This window comes from Eublepharis macularius, chromosome 2 (genome assembly GCF_028583425.1).
Source record: "Eublepharis macularius isolate TG4126 chromosome 2, MPM_Emac_v1.0, whole genome shotgun sequence".
Lineage (NCBI taxonomy): Eukaryota > Metazoa > Chordata > Lepidosauria > Squamata > Eublepharidae > Eublepharis > Eublepharis macularius.
The window spans coordinates 101,819,991-101,838,047 of record NC_072791.1 but is presented as its reverse complement, the minus strand read 5'-3'; the positions used below and the strand labels follow the sequence as shown (position 1 = coordinate 101,838,047).

Here is an 18,057-nt window from a genome sequence, read left to right as displayed (position 1 = left end):
TGGGATAGCGGGGGAGTGCTTGGACGTTTTCAGGGGTGATTTCCCGCCCTGCTCCCAGAGGGAGGGCAGCTGCTCCCCCTCCCTCCGCTTCTTGCCTTTGAGGCCAAGCGGGGCAAATGTGAGTGCGGCGGGTGGCTTGGCGCCGCGCTCCTTTCTGTTCGGGGCGACAATGCCTTGGGTTGCGGTTATCCCGCGCGCTGGCTGGCGCATCCTCCCCATGCTTTAGGCTCTTCCTTGCCCACGCGGGGAGTCCGGCTGCCTTCCCTCCCTCCTTTGGGAGAAAGTGGTGCGAAGGAGTGTGCAGGGCAGCTGCGCACCGCGCTCCTTTTCTCTGGCCACGGCTGCGGCACAGTCCAACTCAGGCCAGACGCTCGCCTGCCGGCGTGGCTTCTCCATGCTTGGGCCGGCCTCCCAGGTATTGCCCAGGCGGTGCAGCCCTTGCTTGGGGTGTCTGCGGTTTTGGGGGTGATCTCTTCGACTGTGGCCCGGCGGTTCTTTTTCTCCCTCGCTTTTGGTGGCCATTTTGGCTGACCGTTTTGGCGGCCATCTTGAGTGCCGCGGGTGCTGGGGAACTCCTCGAATTAATTACTGGCTGGGTGGTGCCTTTTGGGTAACTACTCGCAGGGGTCCAAGCCTGGTTATAGCCCCTGGGCCATTGGCTGGGGGGCTCAGTTGTTTGGAGAACTTCTAGAATATTTGGTGGGTTATCTTTAGTTGTGGTCTATACGGCAGTTTGCCTGCCTTTCCTTGGGGTGCAGCTAGGGGGCTTCAGTGGCTCTACGAAGTACTATTTGCTGCTGTAATCCCAATACTGCCTGGTCTTTGGCAGGTGGCTGAAGCTGCCCTCTGCCTTTGACTGCTTTCTTGAGTAGAGACCAACCCCCCCCTTCCCTTGTTCATCAACCCCCCCCCTTCACTTGTTCATGACCAGCTATCCTCCTTCCTAGGGAGGTGTGCAGGACGGGACCTAAGAAGGGTGTTGGCACTTCAAAAGGAAAGCAGCCTGCCAAGTGCCCCTCTAAGCGCGTGGCTGCTGCTATGTCATTTGATGAACAGGATGGGGTTTCCCTAAGATGTGATATTTTGGATAGGATTGCTGCTTTAGAGCAAGCAAATTTTGCAGAACCCGCAAAAAAGAGACCCGTGAGGGTAGCATCTAAGGCTGCATCTTTAAACAACATTCTCTCTCATTTGGCTGCTTTAGAGGGTACGTCTTCCAGAGACACCTCGGCTCCATATACTTCGATGTCCTGTCATGGCACCGAGGACAAGACGGTGGAACCTGCAGTGGCTGAGTTGGAAGGGAGTTGGGCCCAGGAGGCAGGGCAAGTGGCACTGGTGGTGCAGCCTCCCGAGACTGAGGGTAAGTGTCTGTGGCCCCAGCAGCCGGGTGCCTGGCCATGAGGCCAGGCGAATCAAGCTGTGCAACACACTACATGTACACACTTTGCAGGCCCCGCATGCACAACGGGGCCTGGGGTAACTTCTGAGTGGGGTCATTGGGGCCAGTCGCTTCTCCCAGGGCATGTGCCGGGAGCGGCTGGTTGGGCTGCTTCCCCGGCCCAGGCTCAAGGGATGGGCCTTGTGCCGCCATGGGGGTCCTATTTCAGTGTTCCTTGGTCCAATTATGGAACTGTCCCTTACAGGGCTCTTCCAGTTGGTGACATGGCTATGCCGTTAGGGGATCACCTTACCCCTGCCACTAGGGAGAAAATCTTGCGCGGGGATTACGTGGATGTCTTTACCCATCTCTTCAGGGAACTGGAGAAGAAGGATAAAGAGGACCTGGAAGACCGTGACAAGGAGCGCCTTAAGCGGTGCAAGATAGACAGAACCTGGCATAATTGGCTCCCCGGTTTTCTTATATACGCGGGAGTTATAGCTAGAGTGAAGCCCTGGAGTGCTGCCCCGCTCTTTCGATATATTGATATTATTTATAGGGCGCATACGGAATTTGTGGGTGCAGCTTGGCTGCAATATGATGAAGAATTCCGGATGCGGGCAGCTCTGAACCCGTCCCTACTCTGGGATCAGGTCCATCAGCATTTATGGTTACTGCTGATGACCCCGGCTGAATCTTCAGTGGGGGATAGATCGGATAGTGGCCACATGGTACAGCATTCGTCACAGGCTTCTGGGGGTTTTACCCAGGGTTTTACGGCTCCCGCGCCTTTGCGAGGCAGTCGGTTCATCCCTGACTGCTTTGTTTTGAGTTCACCTCAAAAGGGGTTTGCAGCCATAAAAACGGCCACTTTGGCCACGAATGCCCAACCTGTAGAGGTCCACACGCCCTCAATGCCTGCAGAAGACAGCGGCCATTTGGAAAGAAAGGGAGTGCCCCCCCTGGGCAACAGGGGCCTGGTAAAGGGCCCCAGCCCAATAAAAGTGAGGGTACTTGAGGCCATGCTGGCCGACTACCCTAACAGGGCTGATGCCCAGTTTTTGTTACAAGGTTGTTTGTTTGGCTTTAGGATACCTTTCCAGGGCCCCAGGAAGGCCTTCATGTCACCGAACTTGCGTTCGGTGGTTGGCATGGAGGAAGTTGTCAGGGCAAAAATTCAGAAGGAATGCGCGGAGAGCAGTGTTTTAGGCCCTTTCCCCTTCCCTCCCATTCCTCGTTTGCGGATCTCCCCCTTGGGGGTAGTACCTAAGAAGGCAGCTGGTGAATTCCGCTTGATTCACCATCTATCTTATCCCAAGGGTGGTTCAGTCAATGACGCAATACCCGTGCATTTGTGTTTGGTGCGTTATACATCCTTTGACCAAGCAGTCAGAGTAGTAAGACGTTGCGGGCGGGGTGCGGAGATGGCAAAATGCAACATTAAGTCAGCCTTTCGCCTTCTCCCCGTACACCTGGAGGACTTTGAACTCCTGGGGTTTGCCTTTGAGGACAAATATTACATGGATAGAGCACTCCTGATGGGTTGCTCCGTTTCTTGTGCAGTGTTTGAACGTTTCAGTACGTTCTTGGAGTGGGCCCTACGTCAGAGGCAGTGCTGCCGTGACTCCGCCCACTACTTGGATGATTTTATCCTGGTTGGGCCCCCGGGTTCAGGTCAGTGCACCCAGCTCTTGAGCGATTTTATAGCCCTGGCTGAAGAGTTGGGTGTCCCCTTAGCACATGAGAAGACGGAAGGTCCCACAACGGTTCTGACCTTCCTTGGTATAGAGTTGGATACACTGCAACAAACTTCCAGGTTGCCCCTCGCAAAGCTCCAAGATTTGAGGGTTTGATTACTGACCCTCTTAGGTAAGAAAAAGGTTTCCCTATTAGAGCTTCAGCAGGTTGTAGGCCTCCTTAACTTTGTGTGCAAAGTGGTTGCGCCTGGTAGAGCCTTTCTGAGGCACCTCTGTCAGGCGATGGGGAGGCTCCGGTTCCCACATCATAGGATGCGAATTTCTCCTGGGATGCAACAGGACCTGGAAGTCTGGAGCCAGTTTTTGAGCTGTTTCAATGGTGTTTCTTTTTGGAGGCAGGAGTTGTTGCTGGAAGGTGACCTGCAGGTATCCTCCGATGCTGCTGGCTCTGTAGGTTTGGGAATTTATTTTAGGGGGCACTGGTGTGCTGCGCTATGGCCTGCTGACTGGGTGGAAGCTGGCCTGTGTACTGACCTAACATTTCTTGAATTCTTCCTTCTTGAATTCTTTACCTATGGGGAGAGGAAATGGCCAACCACTCAGTGCACTTTTGGTGTGATAATTTGGCAGTGGTGCAGGTCATGAATTCCCTCTCTTCTAGATCTCCCAGGGTAATGCAGTTGGTCCGAGCCTTTACTTTGAGGTGCCTGCACCTTAATATTTTGTTTTTAGCCAGGCATGTACCGGGGGTTCATAATGAGGTGGCAGACACCCTGTCTCATCTGCAGATGGACCAGTTTCGACAGCTTGCCCCAGAGGCGGATTTGCTGCCCACCCAGGTTCCTCCGGAGCTATGGAGGATTGGGAATCCGAGGCCTTCAGAGCTATCCAGTTAGCTCTGGCCCCTAGTACCAGGACAGCCTACGACAGGGCGGTAAGGCATTTTGCGGGGTTCAGGCAGGAGGTGGGTTTCCCTCAGACTTGGCTAATCCCGGCTGAGCACATAGCTCGTTTTTGTGTCACCCAGAAAGGTAAGGGGCACCGAGTTAAATACATTAGAAGTCAGCTGGCAGCTTTGGGTTTTGCCTCTAAGGCCCGCGGCTTTGTAGATCCCACCAGGAACTTCCGCATAAGGAAGATGTTGGAGGGTTGGTCCAGAGAGACTGCCGTTGCGAAGGACGTCAGGCAGCCTATTTCCCCCAGTATCCTGCAGGGCTTGAGGGCCATGTGGCCCTTGGTCTGCAGTTCTCCTTTTGAGGAGCTGTTATTCCATGCCACTTCCCTGATTGCATTTTTTGGAGCTCTTAGAGTCAGTGAGCTCATCCCCCAGTCCCTTAAGGATGACTCTGGTTGTGCTATTTCGGCGGCTGATGTTAAGTTACAAGGGGATCATGTGGTTATTTGCATTAGGCGTTCTAAGACCGACCAGCGTCAGAAAGGGGTAGACTTGACAATTGGCCAGTGTACAATTAGTGATTTGTGCCCAGTGAAGGCTTTGAGAAAATACCTGAGGGTTCGTGGCACAGCACCGGGGGCACTATTTTGCCATGACAACAGTTCCCCGCTGACAAAGTACCAGTTTTGGACTGTCACGGGTAGGGCCCTCTTGAAGTTGGGGCTCGAAGGGGTAAAATTTGGGACCCACTCTTTTCGCATAGGTGCGGCTTCTACAGCCGCAGCAATGGGGTACTTGGGAGCCGAGATCCAGAGAGTGGGGCGATGGCATTCCACCTCTTATAAGTCATATGTGAGGCCTCTGACCGGAGGCCATTCGTGTTGACGTTGTTTTTCTTCAGGTGCTGTGGCATGGCGGGAGAGGATACGCATCCTCATATGTGGCTATAGCATGGTCTTTTGGGCGGCGCATCAAGCGAAGAGGACGCAGGTGGGGTCTCAGCTTGGACTCAGCCGTTAGGCCATGGTGGAGTGGCAAGGCAGAAGAGGCCTGCATTGGGCTGGTTTGCTGCCATTGTTGTTTGAGGGAAAGATTTCCCCTCCCCCACACATCCTTGTTGTCCATTTGGGTGGCAACGACTTAGGTCTGATGAAGGGCGTGGCTCTTTCTTGGCAGGTACGGGATGACTTTCTGGAGATTCAGAAGAGATGGCCCGGTGTCTTGATCTTTTGGTCGGCGATGCTCCCGTGCCGGGTGTGGTGGGAAGCATTGGACCACAGTGCTATTGAGAGGGCGAGGTGGATGACCAATAGAGCCCTTTTTAAAACAATGACAGGTGGTCTAGGGATCTATTTACCTCATCCGCAGATCTGGGCCGAGTCTGCAGACCTCTACAGAGGGGATGGGGTGCACCTTTCTAGCAGAGGTAACAATATTTTCCTGAATGACCTACGGCAAGGGCTGCGCTTGGCCTTAAGCCATTTGTGGGGCGCGGAGGCCTAAGCAGAGGCTTGGCCTCTGTGGTGGCAGGATTTTAGTCAGGGAACAATCTGTAGCAGGCCAGTGAGCACCCTTGGCACCTCCCCATTGGTGGGAAATTGGGGTCTGCCAGATGTGGCTGGCTGCCGTATGGCCCAGTTGCGGGGTTCGACGCCCTGGGTGGGAAACCCCTGTACAAGCCAGTCTCCCCCTGCTGCCGTATGGCCGGGTGGGGGAGCTTTGCAGGGGTGAACCACTTCGCCTGGCCAGGCCGGGTCCCAGCCACTTGATGATGGCTCGCACCCGGGGCAGCGGGTGTCTCACCCAGACAGGTCATGGCGGGGTACGGAGCGACCCCAGGGCCTGACCTGTACTGCTAGTTAGGCGCTTGCCATAGTTGAAGTTTTGCTTGTTGTTTATTTAAATAAAGCGGCCCATTTTATAACCCAAGCTACTGTCTCTGTCTCTGATTCCCAATAGTGGGGCAAAACAGGAGTGTTGGTTGTGAACAGGGCCCTCTTAAGGTAAAAGTTTAAAGTGTTATAAGGAGGAGCTGTAATAAAAGTCCAAGGTAAGTGTAAAACAAAAATTGTTACATTTCCATTCAATCTCACTGAAAATTAAATTGACTTGATATAATTATTTTAGGCTTGTTTTATTGGCTCCTGCAACACATCTTTCTCCAGAGATTATTACATTCAGTATCCTGCATCCTGCTTTGGATTTCTGCATTAGACCATTGCTGAACATTTGAGGAGTGAACTCCAAGTGTTATTTATCCAAAACAGGAGATGATGATATAGTATGATGTATGCAAACTACAGGAATAAATTGCAAAATATTTGCTTAAAGGAGAAAAAAAGAATTTACTTTCATGTGAAGTAGGAAACTGCTACTATAGAAAGCTATAGAAAGCCTTGTACTATAGATTTAGAAAAGTTTAATCAATGGAAAGTAGATTGTATGCTACTAAATTTGCACTAAGAGTTTTTCTGAAAGGACCTGGCTGTACTAAATCACACCCTTGTGACTATACATCGAGGAGCCTTTTGTTCTTATTTTCTGTTCTTAGCAAATTCATCATAATGTCACAAATGCTCTCTTCCAATTGCAGATTTCTCTGTCTTTGTGGGAGGAGAGGTCTCCAGAATTTATAGGCAAAGGAAATCTTGTTCCATTTTTAGATGCAACCAAGGGAGATGTTGTTTGCTGTGAGCAATACAAAAGGATCATTGGCAGAAATAACCATGTCATGGTCTTTCTTATTGGTAGGAACTAAGTCACCTTGTGTACCTACACACTGATAATAAGTTGAGATTTAATTTTTTTTAAAAAAAATAGTACTAACAGGATTAAAACCAGGTTTCAGTAATCTCATCCTGAACAACTTGCTTGGTTATATGCTCTTTTAAAAAACCAACTTATGTTACACCAATGATCCCAACCTTAATCACCTTTTTTTCTTTAAGGTGATTAAGGTTGGGATCATTGGTGTAACATAAGATAGCTTCAAATTCTAGGAGTATTAAATATATTTATGTACTTCTGTAATCTAAGCATTTTACAAAATGATGCCCCAGTTTTGAGCATGTATAGCTGAAAGTAAGCCCTGTTGTTTTTTCTTGTAAATCTTACTTTTTGAAAAACATAGATTTATTCCATGGGTTTATTCACTGAGGAATTTTGCACAGTTCCTCAGTGTATTATAACCACATATAGGGAAATACTAAGATGAAACCTGTTACGTAAAGTTGGGAGAACTCATCAGCTTCTGATATGTTCTGCCTAGCTTCAGTCAGTTATCCAGTTCTCATTGGCTTCTGAAAAGTCTTCATCCTACAGTGCATAGACTAGCCCTCCCCTGGAGCTCCAGTGCAGTCATCTGAAGGGTGGAGGGTCACAGGGAAAGCCCCATTTATGCTGTTGAAGCCAAATTCTGGACAACGACCCTAAATACCCTGCATATAGTAACTCTTTTCTCAACCTGCTCCTCACAGAACCCAGCTGTAGCAGGACCAACAATCTGTACAAATCCCATGACCTAAATTAGAGAACCACAGTCTTTCCCCATACATTTTCATCTAGCACTTTTGTTCATCTCTGTTGAGTAATAGTTAGAATTACAAAATGTATGGCATAATAATCCTCACATGCATGTGTAAATTTTAACCAGACAATAGTTTTTTGATCATTTCTACTACCATTTAGAAAATGTGTACTGCAGGCAGGGAAGACCTGTGACATAGCATAGTTTTGCATTTGAATATAAAACTTGCTGTGATAAGGGCACATGCATATACACTTTCTGCCCATAACCAACCTTAACAATAACAACATTCGATTTATATACCGGGACAACTTAATGCCCACTCAGAGTGGTTTACAAAGCATGTTATTATTATCCCCCCAACAAACACCCTGTGAGGTGGGTGGGGCTGAGAGAGCTCCAGAGAGCCGTGACTAGCCCAAGGTCACCCAGCCGGCTTCAAGTGGTGGAGTGGGGAATCAAACACGGCTCTCCAGATTAGAATCCCGCACTCTTAACCACTACACCAAACTAGCTCTCATAAGCGACTCTAATAAATGACACATTTTGAAAGACATTTGAACCTTCACGTCACATATCCCAGTCCAGTGATTTGCTTCCATGCTCCTGTACTGGGTCACTCATAATAACTTCCCTGTTGAAGAACCAGATGCCCACACACATGTCACTCTTCTCTCTCCTTCTCTTAACATAAAAGGGGGAACTGATACACAGAGCGGTGTGCATGCATAACAATGCACACTGAGCTATTGAGGGCAATGCATTTATGGTGAGGTGTAAATATATTCAATATTGAAAAGTAAAGTGCTGGTCAGCATATAAAATCACACACCTGCAATTACTGTACTACTTACTCTTATGATGTTTAGATGCTTTATGTGACAATCATAAAAATACAACCATCTCTCTACATGGGTATCTTTTCATTTTCTTCCTCACTGCCCTTGTATATATTCTAATCACTAGATATAATTTGTTAGAGCATTTTGGTATTGTATGCATAACAGCAACTCATTAATGTCCAGATTGGTGTGATTGTTTGGTTAATTAGCCACTGATGAATGGCTGGAGTCTGAACTGGAATTACCCCCTGTTGCAAAACTAGCCAGTGTTGACAATATGGGCCAGGCAAGATAGGAACTTTTCTGGATTTATGTATAAGAATGTCTAGATTCAGAAGAGGATTTCAGATTATTTTCTCTCTTTACCTTCTTTTAAAATATTGAACTCTGTCATCTAATCTAATCCATTAGGTTATGGATTAAATTGTTAAAAAGACAGACAATCAACTGAAATGGTTTGTTGATGGATAGCACTGCTACTAACAAGAATTGAGGGGTTAGAGCCAGGGGATGGAAATACCACTCCCTTCCCAAACATTGTTCACCCAGGGTAATTTGCAATAGAGTCCACCTGCTGCTGGTTGAAAAATAACAACCACCTTTTCCCAAGATTGCAGGTTTCTCTAATAGACATAAGGCACAACCGAAAAGGCTGGCAACATCGTCGGCACTTTAAAGATCCAGCAAATACCAATTTGGTTCAGGAAAAACATAATCATGATTTTCTATTTAAGACGAGATCGAATAGGCTCATGAAAAGGGTTCTCCTGTGGGAGCCTGAAGAGTGTTAACGGGAGCTTTCTTGCCCTTTGTGTTGCGTAAAGAGATGTCATTGTAGGAAAATGGCTGCAATTAGACCCCGATTACTATCCACCGTTCAGTTAAGCAACCTCCAGAGTTTGGAATCCAGCTGCCCCCCCCCCCTTTCTCCTCATTTGCCTCGCTCCTCCGTGCCCCGTTTATGCCTCTTGTTCTCTCTCGATCCTATAGACCTGCGCAGAATGCAGAGCAAGCGCGCACATTCCAGCTCCTTATTCAGCCTGGAACACATCTCGCTCCATTCCTATTTCTCTTTCATTCCTATTATGGGATGCATAATTAGAGAAGTCATTTCCACCGGGCACAGCGATGGTCACTAGTATAGATGGCTTTTAAAAGATATTTTATATGGAGGAAAGGGCCATCCATTGCTGTTAATCATCATAGCTAAGCTAAACGGAAACTCCACGTTCAGAGGCAAGATATTTGCTTGGAGAAGGATGTATACGAGGGGCTTGGCCTCCCTGCCTGCTTGTAGGCCTTCTTGAACCATCTAGCTGGTCACCATAGGAAATAGGATTGTGGACTCTATGGGTCTTTGGGCTGATCCAAAATGGCTCTTCTTATACTCTTTCCATTCAACACTCTTATTCAATACAAAGGAGTGGAAAATGTCGTCCCCTTATATGAAGCAGGAGGGGGGAAATCCCTTGGGGAGAAAAAGAAATAATATTTCTCTCTTGGACTCAGCTGTTTAGAGTGGGGGTAGGCAGGTCCCACCAGACATAATCACAGTACCTTCAGTCTATTCATTTGAACGGGTGCCGCTCCAAGAGGAAATGTGATTGTTCCCTTCCCAACCACACGAGGGCAACAGGTTTTATCATAGGCCAGAGCCATATAAATGTTTAAGCAGGTCCAGCATATTGAATAATAAAGGTCTGACGGCCGGGGTCTTCGTGCGTGGTGTGCACACAGGGCTGGTGAATGCACCCCCGGGGGTTAAGTATGGAAGGAAGCTGTAGATAAACCACAGACTTTATCTTAAACCTGGTGGGCATCTGTAAGCAACTGTATTGTTGCTGTGTAAGAGTCATACTCTACCAGATCAATTTATGCTGCATAATGAAGGCTGCAGTTGAGAATAGTCAAAGTGTATTTTCTTCTCAAAGCCTCATGGTGAGACACTTTTATGTTACCAACTACAGAGTGATTTTTTTTACTTTCAGTACTCGAGAAGAGCTGCCCTCTCTCTCTCTCCACCTTGCCGCTCTCTCCTTTTCGATTCCAGAGGGTAGTGTAATTCCCCCTCCCACCCCACAACTGTCAATTTGTACCTCCATGGTTGAAGACCTGGCACCAATTAAATAAGAAGACTAGACTACTGGAGCTAAATTATTCCCATTGATTACACAATCTTATGCACGGGTACACCATATATTGGCATTACTTCAGGGTAAACATGCATAGGATCATACTACATGTTTGCCTTTAAAAATATATGAGATCCAGTTTAAATGATGCGTGAGTCTGGCAGCGAACTTGGATGTCAAGTGCAACAGGAGAAATTCGCGTTAAGGAGATTGCACTATTGGAAACCATTACAATCGCAATGTATAAGGACGGGTGGCTTCTACCTTTTGCTCCTGGCACACTTTGTGAGCGCCGCGTGTAGTTTCTGTCTCTTTCCACTACTTGGGATACAGCCCTTCCCATTTATAGGACACGGATTGGACTGACCCGAAGGAAATGAGGACAGAATTCGGGTTTCTTTAATAGATCTGAATGGAGGTGGAGGGTGTCCTCGCGAATCTTCAATGGATCTTGCTGAATTAAAGACCGTACGCTGGATGGGAAGTGTTGTTATAGCAACATATAAAAAGAAAGAAAACGGAGGCTCCGGGGGAGTGCGAGCCGCCCTCGAATCGGCTGACAAGAGGACGCCTCCGGTTGCTGACTGGAGTCGCTCGATTGGAGCTGCGGCTCTCGAGGGGCCGGCGGGCCTGCGCGAGGCGACTTTGTTCTTGAGCACCGCCACCCTCCAGCCGCGCCGGAGCCTGTGAAGTGCTCCCAGCTCCCATCTGCGCCCCGCTCCGCGCTGCGGCGCCAGGACCTCTCCCCAGCCCCTTCCCGCGCCTGAGCAGGGCTCTGAATGCCTCCTGCGCTCGGGAGGCTCCGAGGATCTAATTAACAGGTAGCATCACCCCCTGGGTGCCTGAAACCTCCTTGCCAGGCACCATAGAAACGAAGCCTTTAAGACCCTGCGCCATCTGCACTTCCTTTCCATTGTGCAAACCTCTTGGAAACCGTTGTTTCTTTCCTCTTGCCTCATACAGAGGGCAGCTCATTCAGTCTATTTGGATCCATTAACAGCCACTTTTAATCTCAGAGATACATAGTCTCTTTGTTAAGAACGGCGAAAAATAATTAATCATAACGTACTCAACTCCGAATCAATGATCGGATCAGCCTTTTAAGCAAACCCTACCGGAATAGCCGGGTTGGGGGTAGGGGCTCCCCTGTATGCAGCCAATAGGACCAGAGCGCCCAACAGACCAGCTAGAGCATCCCGACTGTCAAGCGAATAAATGAATGTCCCCGAATCAGACGCTGCTGATGTTTTAATCCGGGCTTCATTTATGAACATCAGCGTAATACTATCCGAGTAATTAAGACTAAATAATTGCGCAGCAGCGAGATGGTAATGTTTGCTTAAAGACGTAGTGGCTACCTATCATATAAACATTAACCATAGTAATAAATAATACATCTGCAGCGGTGGTGGAGTTAGGAGCATTGGGCAGCACAACGGTCACCCCAGGGCAGCAGAACGGTTTGACTGACGCAGGTGGATTTTGAAGAGGGGTTTCTCTGTAACATTTAAAAGAGAAAAAGAGGCGAAAGCAAGTCTGCTTTCAAAGGAACCCCATGTTCATAGTCTCCGGTTGAGAACGGGATGTTAAGAATCACTTTCCTTGAAAATATGGACTTCACACCCTTCTAGATCTATTGACAGTTTCGTTTAGGACTGAACTGTCAAATACCAACAAGGCACTCCTAAACGGCGTTGCAGCATTCTACGCCCATTGACTTCATTCTGCTAGCCTGGAGGTGTCAGCCGGAGTTGCCTTCTGTTGGCCTGCGAGAAGGCTCGTCTGCGCAAATGTAACCCAAACATTCTGCGGCGCCACCTGCAAAGACTGGCTGGTAAAGCCAAAGCAGCATGATCGGCGGGCTGGCACTCAGCCGCCCTCCCACGCGCGTCGCAGGGTGCTTTCCCATTTGCTGCAGATAGGATGTGCGTTGTAGGAAGCTTTCGAGCCCTATGATCTCACGCATGTTTACTAGGGAGTAAGTGGCACTGTAGTCAAGGGGGCGTCCTGCCCTGTCAGGATAGCTAGGGTCGCAACCCTCGGGTCTATTGGCCGGGAAAACCCCGGGACTGGGCGTGATCTGCCCATTCCCCGCCCTCCGAGGCTAGAGTTGCTCAGCAAGTACCGCTCCGCTCCCTAAGTGGAGACAGCAACCAGCTGTCTTGGTAAGAAAGAAGTCCCAAGCCAAGCTCAGCAAGTCCTGTGGCTCCACTCCCGCTCTTGTTATGTCTGCTTTTTCTGTCCGCCCCAAAACACAGAGCAGGCACTTTCCCCTCCTTGCTGACTTGCATCGCACGTATACGAGAGAGATTAGGTTGCTTTTACCTGTTAGCTGCCAATCGGGAGGCAATATATCCCCCAGGGATCTGCGTGATTATATAGCCCCAGAAAAAGGAGCCATGGATCATGCCAACGGTCTCTGGATCCCAGTTAAACTTCGCTTTCTTCGAAAGGAGCCGAGCAAAGAGAAATAAGAGAAAGGAGGTGGCATCGTAAACAGGGCTGATCAAAGCATTTGTAAAGACCTGGTGAAAAGCCATTCAATTAGAACCCAGAAATTACCTGCCAGCCACTAAATCCCGCTAAATCCAATCAATATCGCCTCCACCCCAATTTAAAGAAATAGACAGGCTGCAACAGAAATCAAACGAAGTTGGGGAAGGAGATGGTTGGTGCTAAGGGCTCGGTGGCCAACTAGAGTATTCTGAATGGCTGTTTACCTAATAGTTATTTCGATTAAAAAATAATGAATGGATCCGAACGGGAGGGGCCTTCATTCTGTTGTTCATACGCAATCTCTCGACGAGGCTGACATTTTTTTTTTTTGGTCACCCGCAGTTCAGACTTGATCCACCCCAGCCCAACCTCCAATAGCTTCCGGACACGATTCCGTAGGGCAGTCGTTTCCTTCGGGACAAATTTCTTCTCCATTTTAGTCTAAGTCCTTCTTAAATGATTTTTAAGGAAAAAATGTGCACCATTTCATATCATATCTTCATCCACGGTAAATGTAAATATGTTAATTTTTTATCAATAAATAAAGCAGTATTTTTTAAGCGTCAGTCTGAGATTCCATATTGCATATTGCAACAATGTGCACCAATGTAAACCCAGCTGCTCTTCTTTACTTCCCCCCCAGTTTCCAAATCGGGGAGTTTACCCAGCTTCCCAGTGACCTACTTCTTCAAGCTTTTCTCTCTTCCTCCCTCTCTGTGACGCACCCACCCACATTCTCTCACTGTCTGGCTCTCACCGCCACCCACACCCTTTCTCAATTAAAAAAATGGAGCCGATTTTGAAAGTCGGCAATCGGCATAAAACGTCCAACAGAAATGGCGTCCCGTTAATTCCAAACACACACGAACAGCAAGTGCTTGGTCTGTCTTTCCCGGTGTTTTGCTACTTGGAGTTGTATTATTAATAATACATATATTTATTGTTTACCGTAGCTATGTACAGTGCGGAAATATTCGCCTCCCCCATCGCTCTCTGTTTTGCGAAGAGCTGGGTACAGACCTGGCCACGTAGTAGCTGCGGGCGGGGAGGGGTGTGTGTGTGCCCGCAACGACTCTTAGGTCAGAACTAAAGGTTTTTTTAAAAAGGAGGGAGTGCACTTAGATCCTAACGTGTGTCTCTTGGGTTCCTCGAATAACCAGACTAAATCCATCTCGCCTGTGATCCTGTTAGGCACAGCTATGAATAGGTGGGTGCACTTGAAATAAAGGGAACAACACCCAGTACAGCAAATGAGTTGAGGGCGGGGTAAAAGTCCCACTGATTTGAAGAGAACTTTAGCTCGGGAGGGGTTTGGGGGATAGGCCAGGTGAGTTTTCACTCTGATTTACTTTCAGATGTGGAAACCAAACTCCCAACATTCAGGAAATAAATCGGCCATGGATTTCTGGAAGCTGGGCAATGTGAAGGGCATACGGAGGTCACATTGGTGTTGGACTGGCCTGTCCTGCAAGAAGGAGGATTTCCCTAGGGTCTCTCACCTCTTTGATGATGATTTTCCCTCCTCGGTGTATAGTGCTATTATTGACCATGTCTACGATGGCTACTCCCAGGTTGCAGCGGATTCCAAACGAGATACAGAAGCCTAGTCCACTCATGATGGCAATGATGTATCTCCGCGGGAGCCCAAAGCAGGTGCAATCGCACACCGGCCCTTTCTTCTCTGGCACGTCCAAAGGTTTCCCATCTTCTGTCAGCTCGATGTTGTCTCCAGTCTTCTGCCTCTTCTCTAGGACTCTGCCCAACCAAAGGGGACAAGTCAGTAAAATGACTCCAAGAAATGGGGGCAACGAACTTATGTCAATTTTCTTTTGATTTTTTCCCCTTATTTTAGTGCATATTTTCTGCCTTGAAAATGTTTAATTAGTGGCTTGATTTGAATCAGGTTTCAGCCTTGAAATGCATTTTCAAGGTCAAGGCTTCCTGATGTTAATGAAGGACAGTGGATTCCTGAGCATATACAGAGTTCATTTCCCTCCACACACATCTGAGATAATAAATGGGGCTTCTGGCTGTGCAGTGTGACTTAATCGCGCAGAAGGCTTGACCGTTTACAGAAATTGTTATCTGCATGGAATTCACAAGTGTGTTAGTCAAGGAGATAGCAGCCAAATGTTCTTTACTTTCCTCATGCACCTGTTTAAAGGCATATAAGAGATGCTCCTGCATCACGTCCAACTACCACTGCAGAGACGCCATGTTGGCTACTCAGAGGAGAACAGAATGATCTTGGAAGCTAAGAACACGGGTTTGGGGCGAAGGGTTTAGCAGTCTTATAATCCATGGCCAACACTAGGGGGGAGACGTGCAAGCCCATGCATCCCGGTGAGACACATTGAGAGGGAAAGAACATCGATTGGAAAAGAGGAGCCAGTATCTGCTGCTATGCCAGAGCTCAAAATGGCTGTCTCGCACGTTTCCAGAGATCCACTCCTGTAGTTCAGCTACACACCAGTGACTTTGCAAGTTAATCCCTTCTATAGCGTGTTATCTGATATCCTTTTAAAACTAAATGGGCTTCATTCTCTGCGTGCTGAAACGAGCGCTCAGATCAAGGCTTCAATGTATTATACAAAAACACAGAGAATATAGTATTCTGCGATTAATATTAAGAAAAACTTATATGGGTTTGCATTGTACCCCAAAGTTGCTTTACTACATTCAAGCCGTGGACTTGATTCTTATCTATACAATGACAGCTTGCCCTTCAGGTCTGTACCTTCTTTAACTTTCGCTGATGTTTGTTCTAGGAATCTTTGGAGGACTCGGAAATTTGGGAGAAACATTTCTTAATGATATGATTTTATACTTGGGCTTTCATTGCTAGGACCCCCCCCCCTCCCAAAAAAAACCTCGAGTCATCTCGTTCTGCAGAGACGTTAACTAAGTGGAGAAACAGGACAGGTTTATGTTTAGGATCGGGATCAGATGCTTTTCACGATCAGGTCTATCTTCAGGTGTTCGTTTAATACCATTCTCTACAGCATGGGAATCTCTGACCCAGTTGCGGAGGAAAGCGATTAACTCCCAGGTTCAGGTGCAGATTATTTTCTCAATGAAATCAATTATGAACGTCCATTTAAAAAGTGGATTGAGTTTATGCCTAGAACAACATAGCATCTGCATCGTAACTAGTCCTATTCCATGGTCGTATAATGCAATATTCGAGATAATAGACAATCATGTAAAATTCCGTTGCCTTATTTTAGTGATACAGAGAAACCCTTAAATAGTCACTCTGTCTTATTTCGAACATCGACCAAATAAAGAAATGTAGGAGAGTAAAAAAAGGCAGTATCTAGTATCAAATTAATACCAAGAGAGGAAAATGAGGATTTGTTTTCCCTAAGACCATTTCCTAATACAACGTTCTTTTTTAAAAAAAGATTTAAACCCAGTCATTTTTTTTTTTACATTTTTTGTTGTCTCTCGGTAACTTATAACAGCGTTGCGTGGGGTGGACCTAATGGCAAATACGTGGGGAGGTAGCTTTTGCGGTTTTTTTAAAGAGCCAATCTAGTTCCATTCAAACAGATATCGGTGTATACCTTTGGAGTTCTCAGTCAGTACCATCCTCGTTTACTAAATATTAGCAAAAGGTCGGAATTCCATAATGTTTTCAGCGGTATAGCATGGCTTCCAAAGGATTGCCGCATTGATAGATTTCATTAAAAGGTGACCTTCCAATGCAGGTGTGAAAAGGACCTGCCAGTCTGCGTGAGCATTTAAAAAAAGCTTTGAGACACTATATTGAAATCATAATTTTGACTTTTGCATTGCCTTCTAAGATACCATTACTAGCTTTACCAGCGACTTTCGTTTTGGATTTTGTCTAAATCAGAGCAAAGATTGCAGTCCTTTTCAATTCTATCGTCTACAAATTTCTATTCACGTTTAGGGGTTTCTTGACGATGAACGACTTCTGCTTTTTGAGGCTGTGATTTGGTTTTTATATCGTTCAGGATACGTACAGGAGGACACAGTTAATGTAAGTATCTTTCTCTTGGTCTCCACCGTTTGTATGTTCCAGAGAGAAGTCACTGGATTTTCAGTTATGCATCTCCATGTTTTTCTTCGTCTGAATGACGATTTCACAGGAGAATGGGTATTCCAAGTAGAAAAACCTATGTTTGCAGGGGAAAGGGCTGGGAAATTTCCTATAAATACATTGCAACGTTAAAACTAAACCAAATAAAGTCTCTTTTTTTCAAGGAGGTATGTTGCCTTAGATATGAAATTTGAACTATACAGAACTGAATTAAAGGAGAAAGCAACCGGCACAGATGCGATAGTTAAAATTGTGATTAAGCAAATTCCATTAAAACCAATAGCTCCTACTTCCAAACAAATGTGTGTAGACAGGGATATTAACTCTTTAAACATCTGAACTATACTAGTGCCATTTTATTTAAGTTATAGTCCTGGTTAGCAATATCCTAAAAGCACGAGGAAAACTTATAAATAGATTTTAATTTCTACTCAGGCAAACATACATGTGTGTATGCATGTATATAATCATCCTTTTATTAGAAGAGGCCAGTCGTCTCATTATTCCTAGTAAAACATTCTTGCCCAAGAGAATCGGTTCCTTACCTGTAGAGTTGACCAAGCGATTTCCCAGCAAAATTTTTCAGCCCCTCCTTGCCCGGGGTCAGAATCCTTTGTTTTACCGACTCCATTTCTGTAAAGGTTTGAACTGGCGTTTGGCTTGGTTAACTCGAGCACCCTTACAAACAGCGATGATGGCTCATATTGGTTTCATCTCTAACTTTTCCTTGTAAAATGGCTATTGGTGTGTATCCAGATAAAGAGATCAGAGTGTGTGCTAGAGAGAGACAGAGAGGGAGGGAGGGAGGCAGAGGCACACACAGAGAGAGGCTTTCTGTGTGTGACTGTGGGAGAGGGGGAGAGAAAGAGCGAGAGCCAGAAAGAGGCGATTCAACGTCTACATGCAGCCCACGGATTTCCTAATAGGATAGGAACTAGACCGTCTTCTTAGGAGTGCCAGGTCCGCTAGCAAAATGTGCCATAGCTAGCTTGAGCAAGACAGCAATCCCGAACGAAAGTCCA

The 18,057-nt window shown here is 46.9% G+C and overlaps 1 protein-coding gene across 1 annotated transcript in view; it reads right to left on the bottom strand.

Annotated features, from left to right (window-relative positions):
• SLC17A6 (solute carrier family 17 member 6) overlaps window positions 1-17,666 on the bottom strand; it is an 80,849-nt gene extending 63,183 nt beyond the window's left edge. The window contains exons 1-3 of the mRNA XM_054971893.1: window positions 17,581-17,666; window positions 14,469-14,724; window positions 12,799-12,917 (exon numbers count right to left, since the gene is read on the bottom strand). Coding sequence (XP_054827868.1) covers window positions 12,799-12,917; window positions 14,469-14,724; window positions 17,581-17,666 — 461 coding nt within the window. The remainder of the gene's footprint in view (window positions 1-12,798; window positions 12,918-14,468; window positions 14,725-17,580) is intronic.
• Window positions 17,667-18,057: the final 391 nt, after the last annotated feature.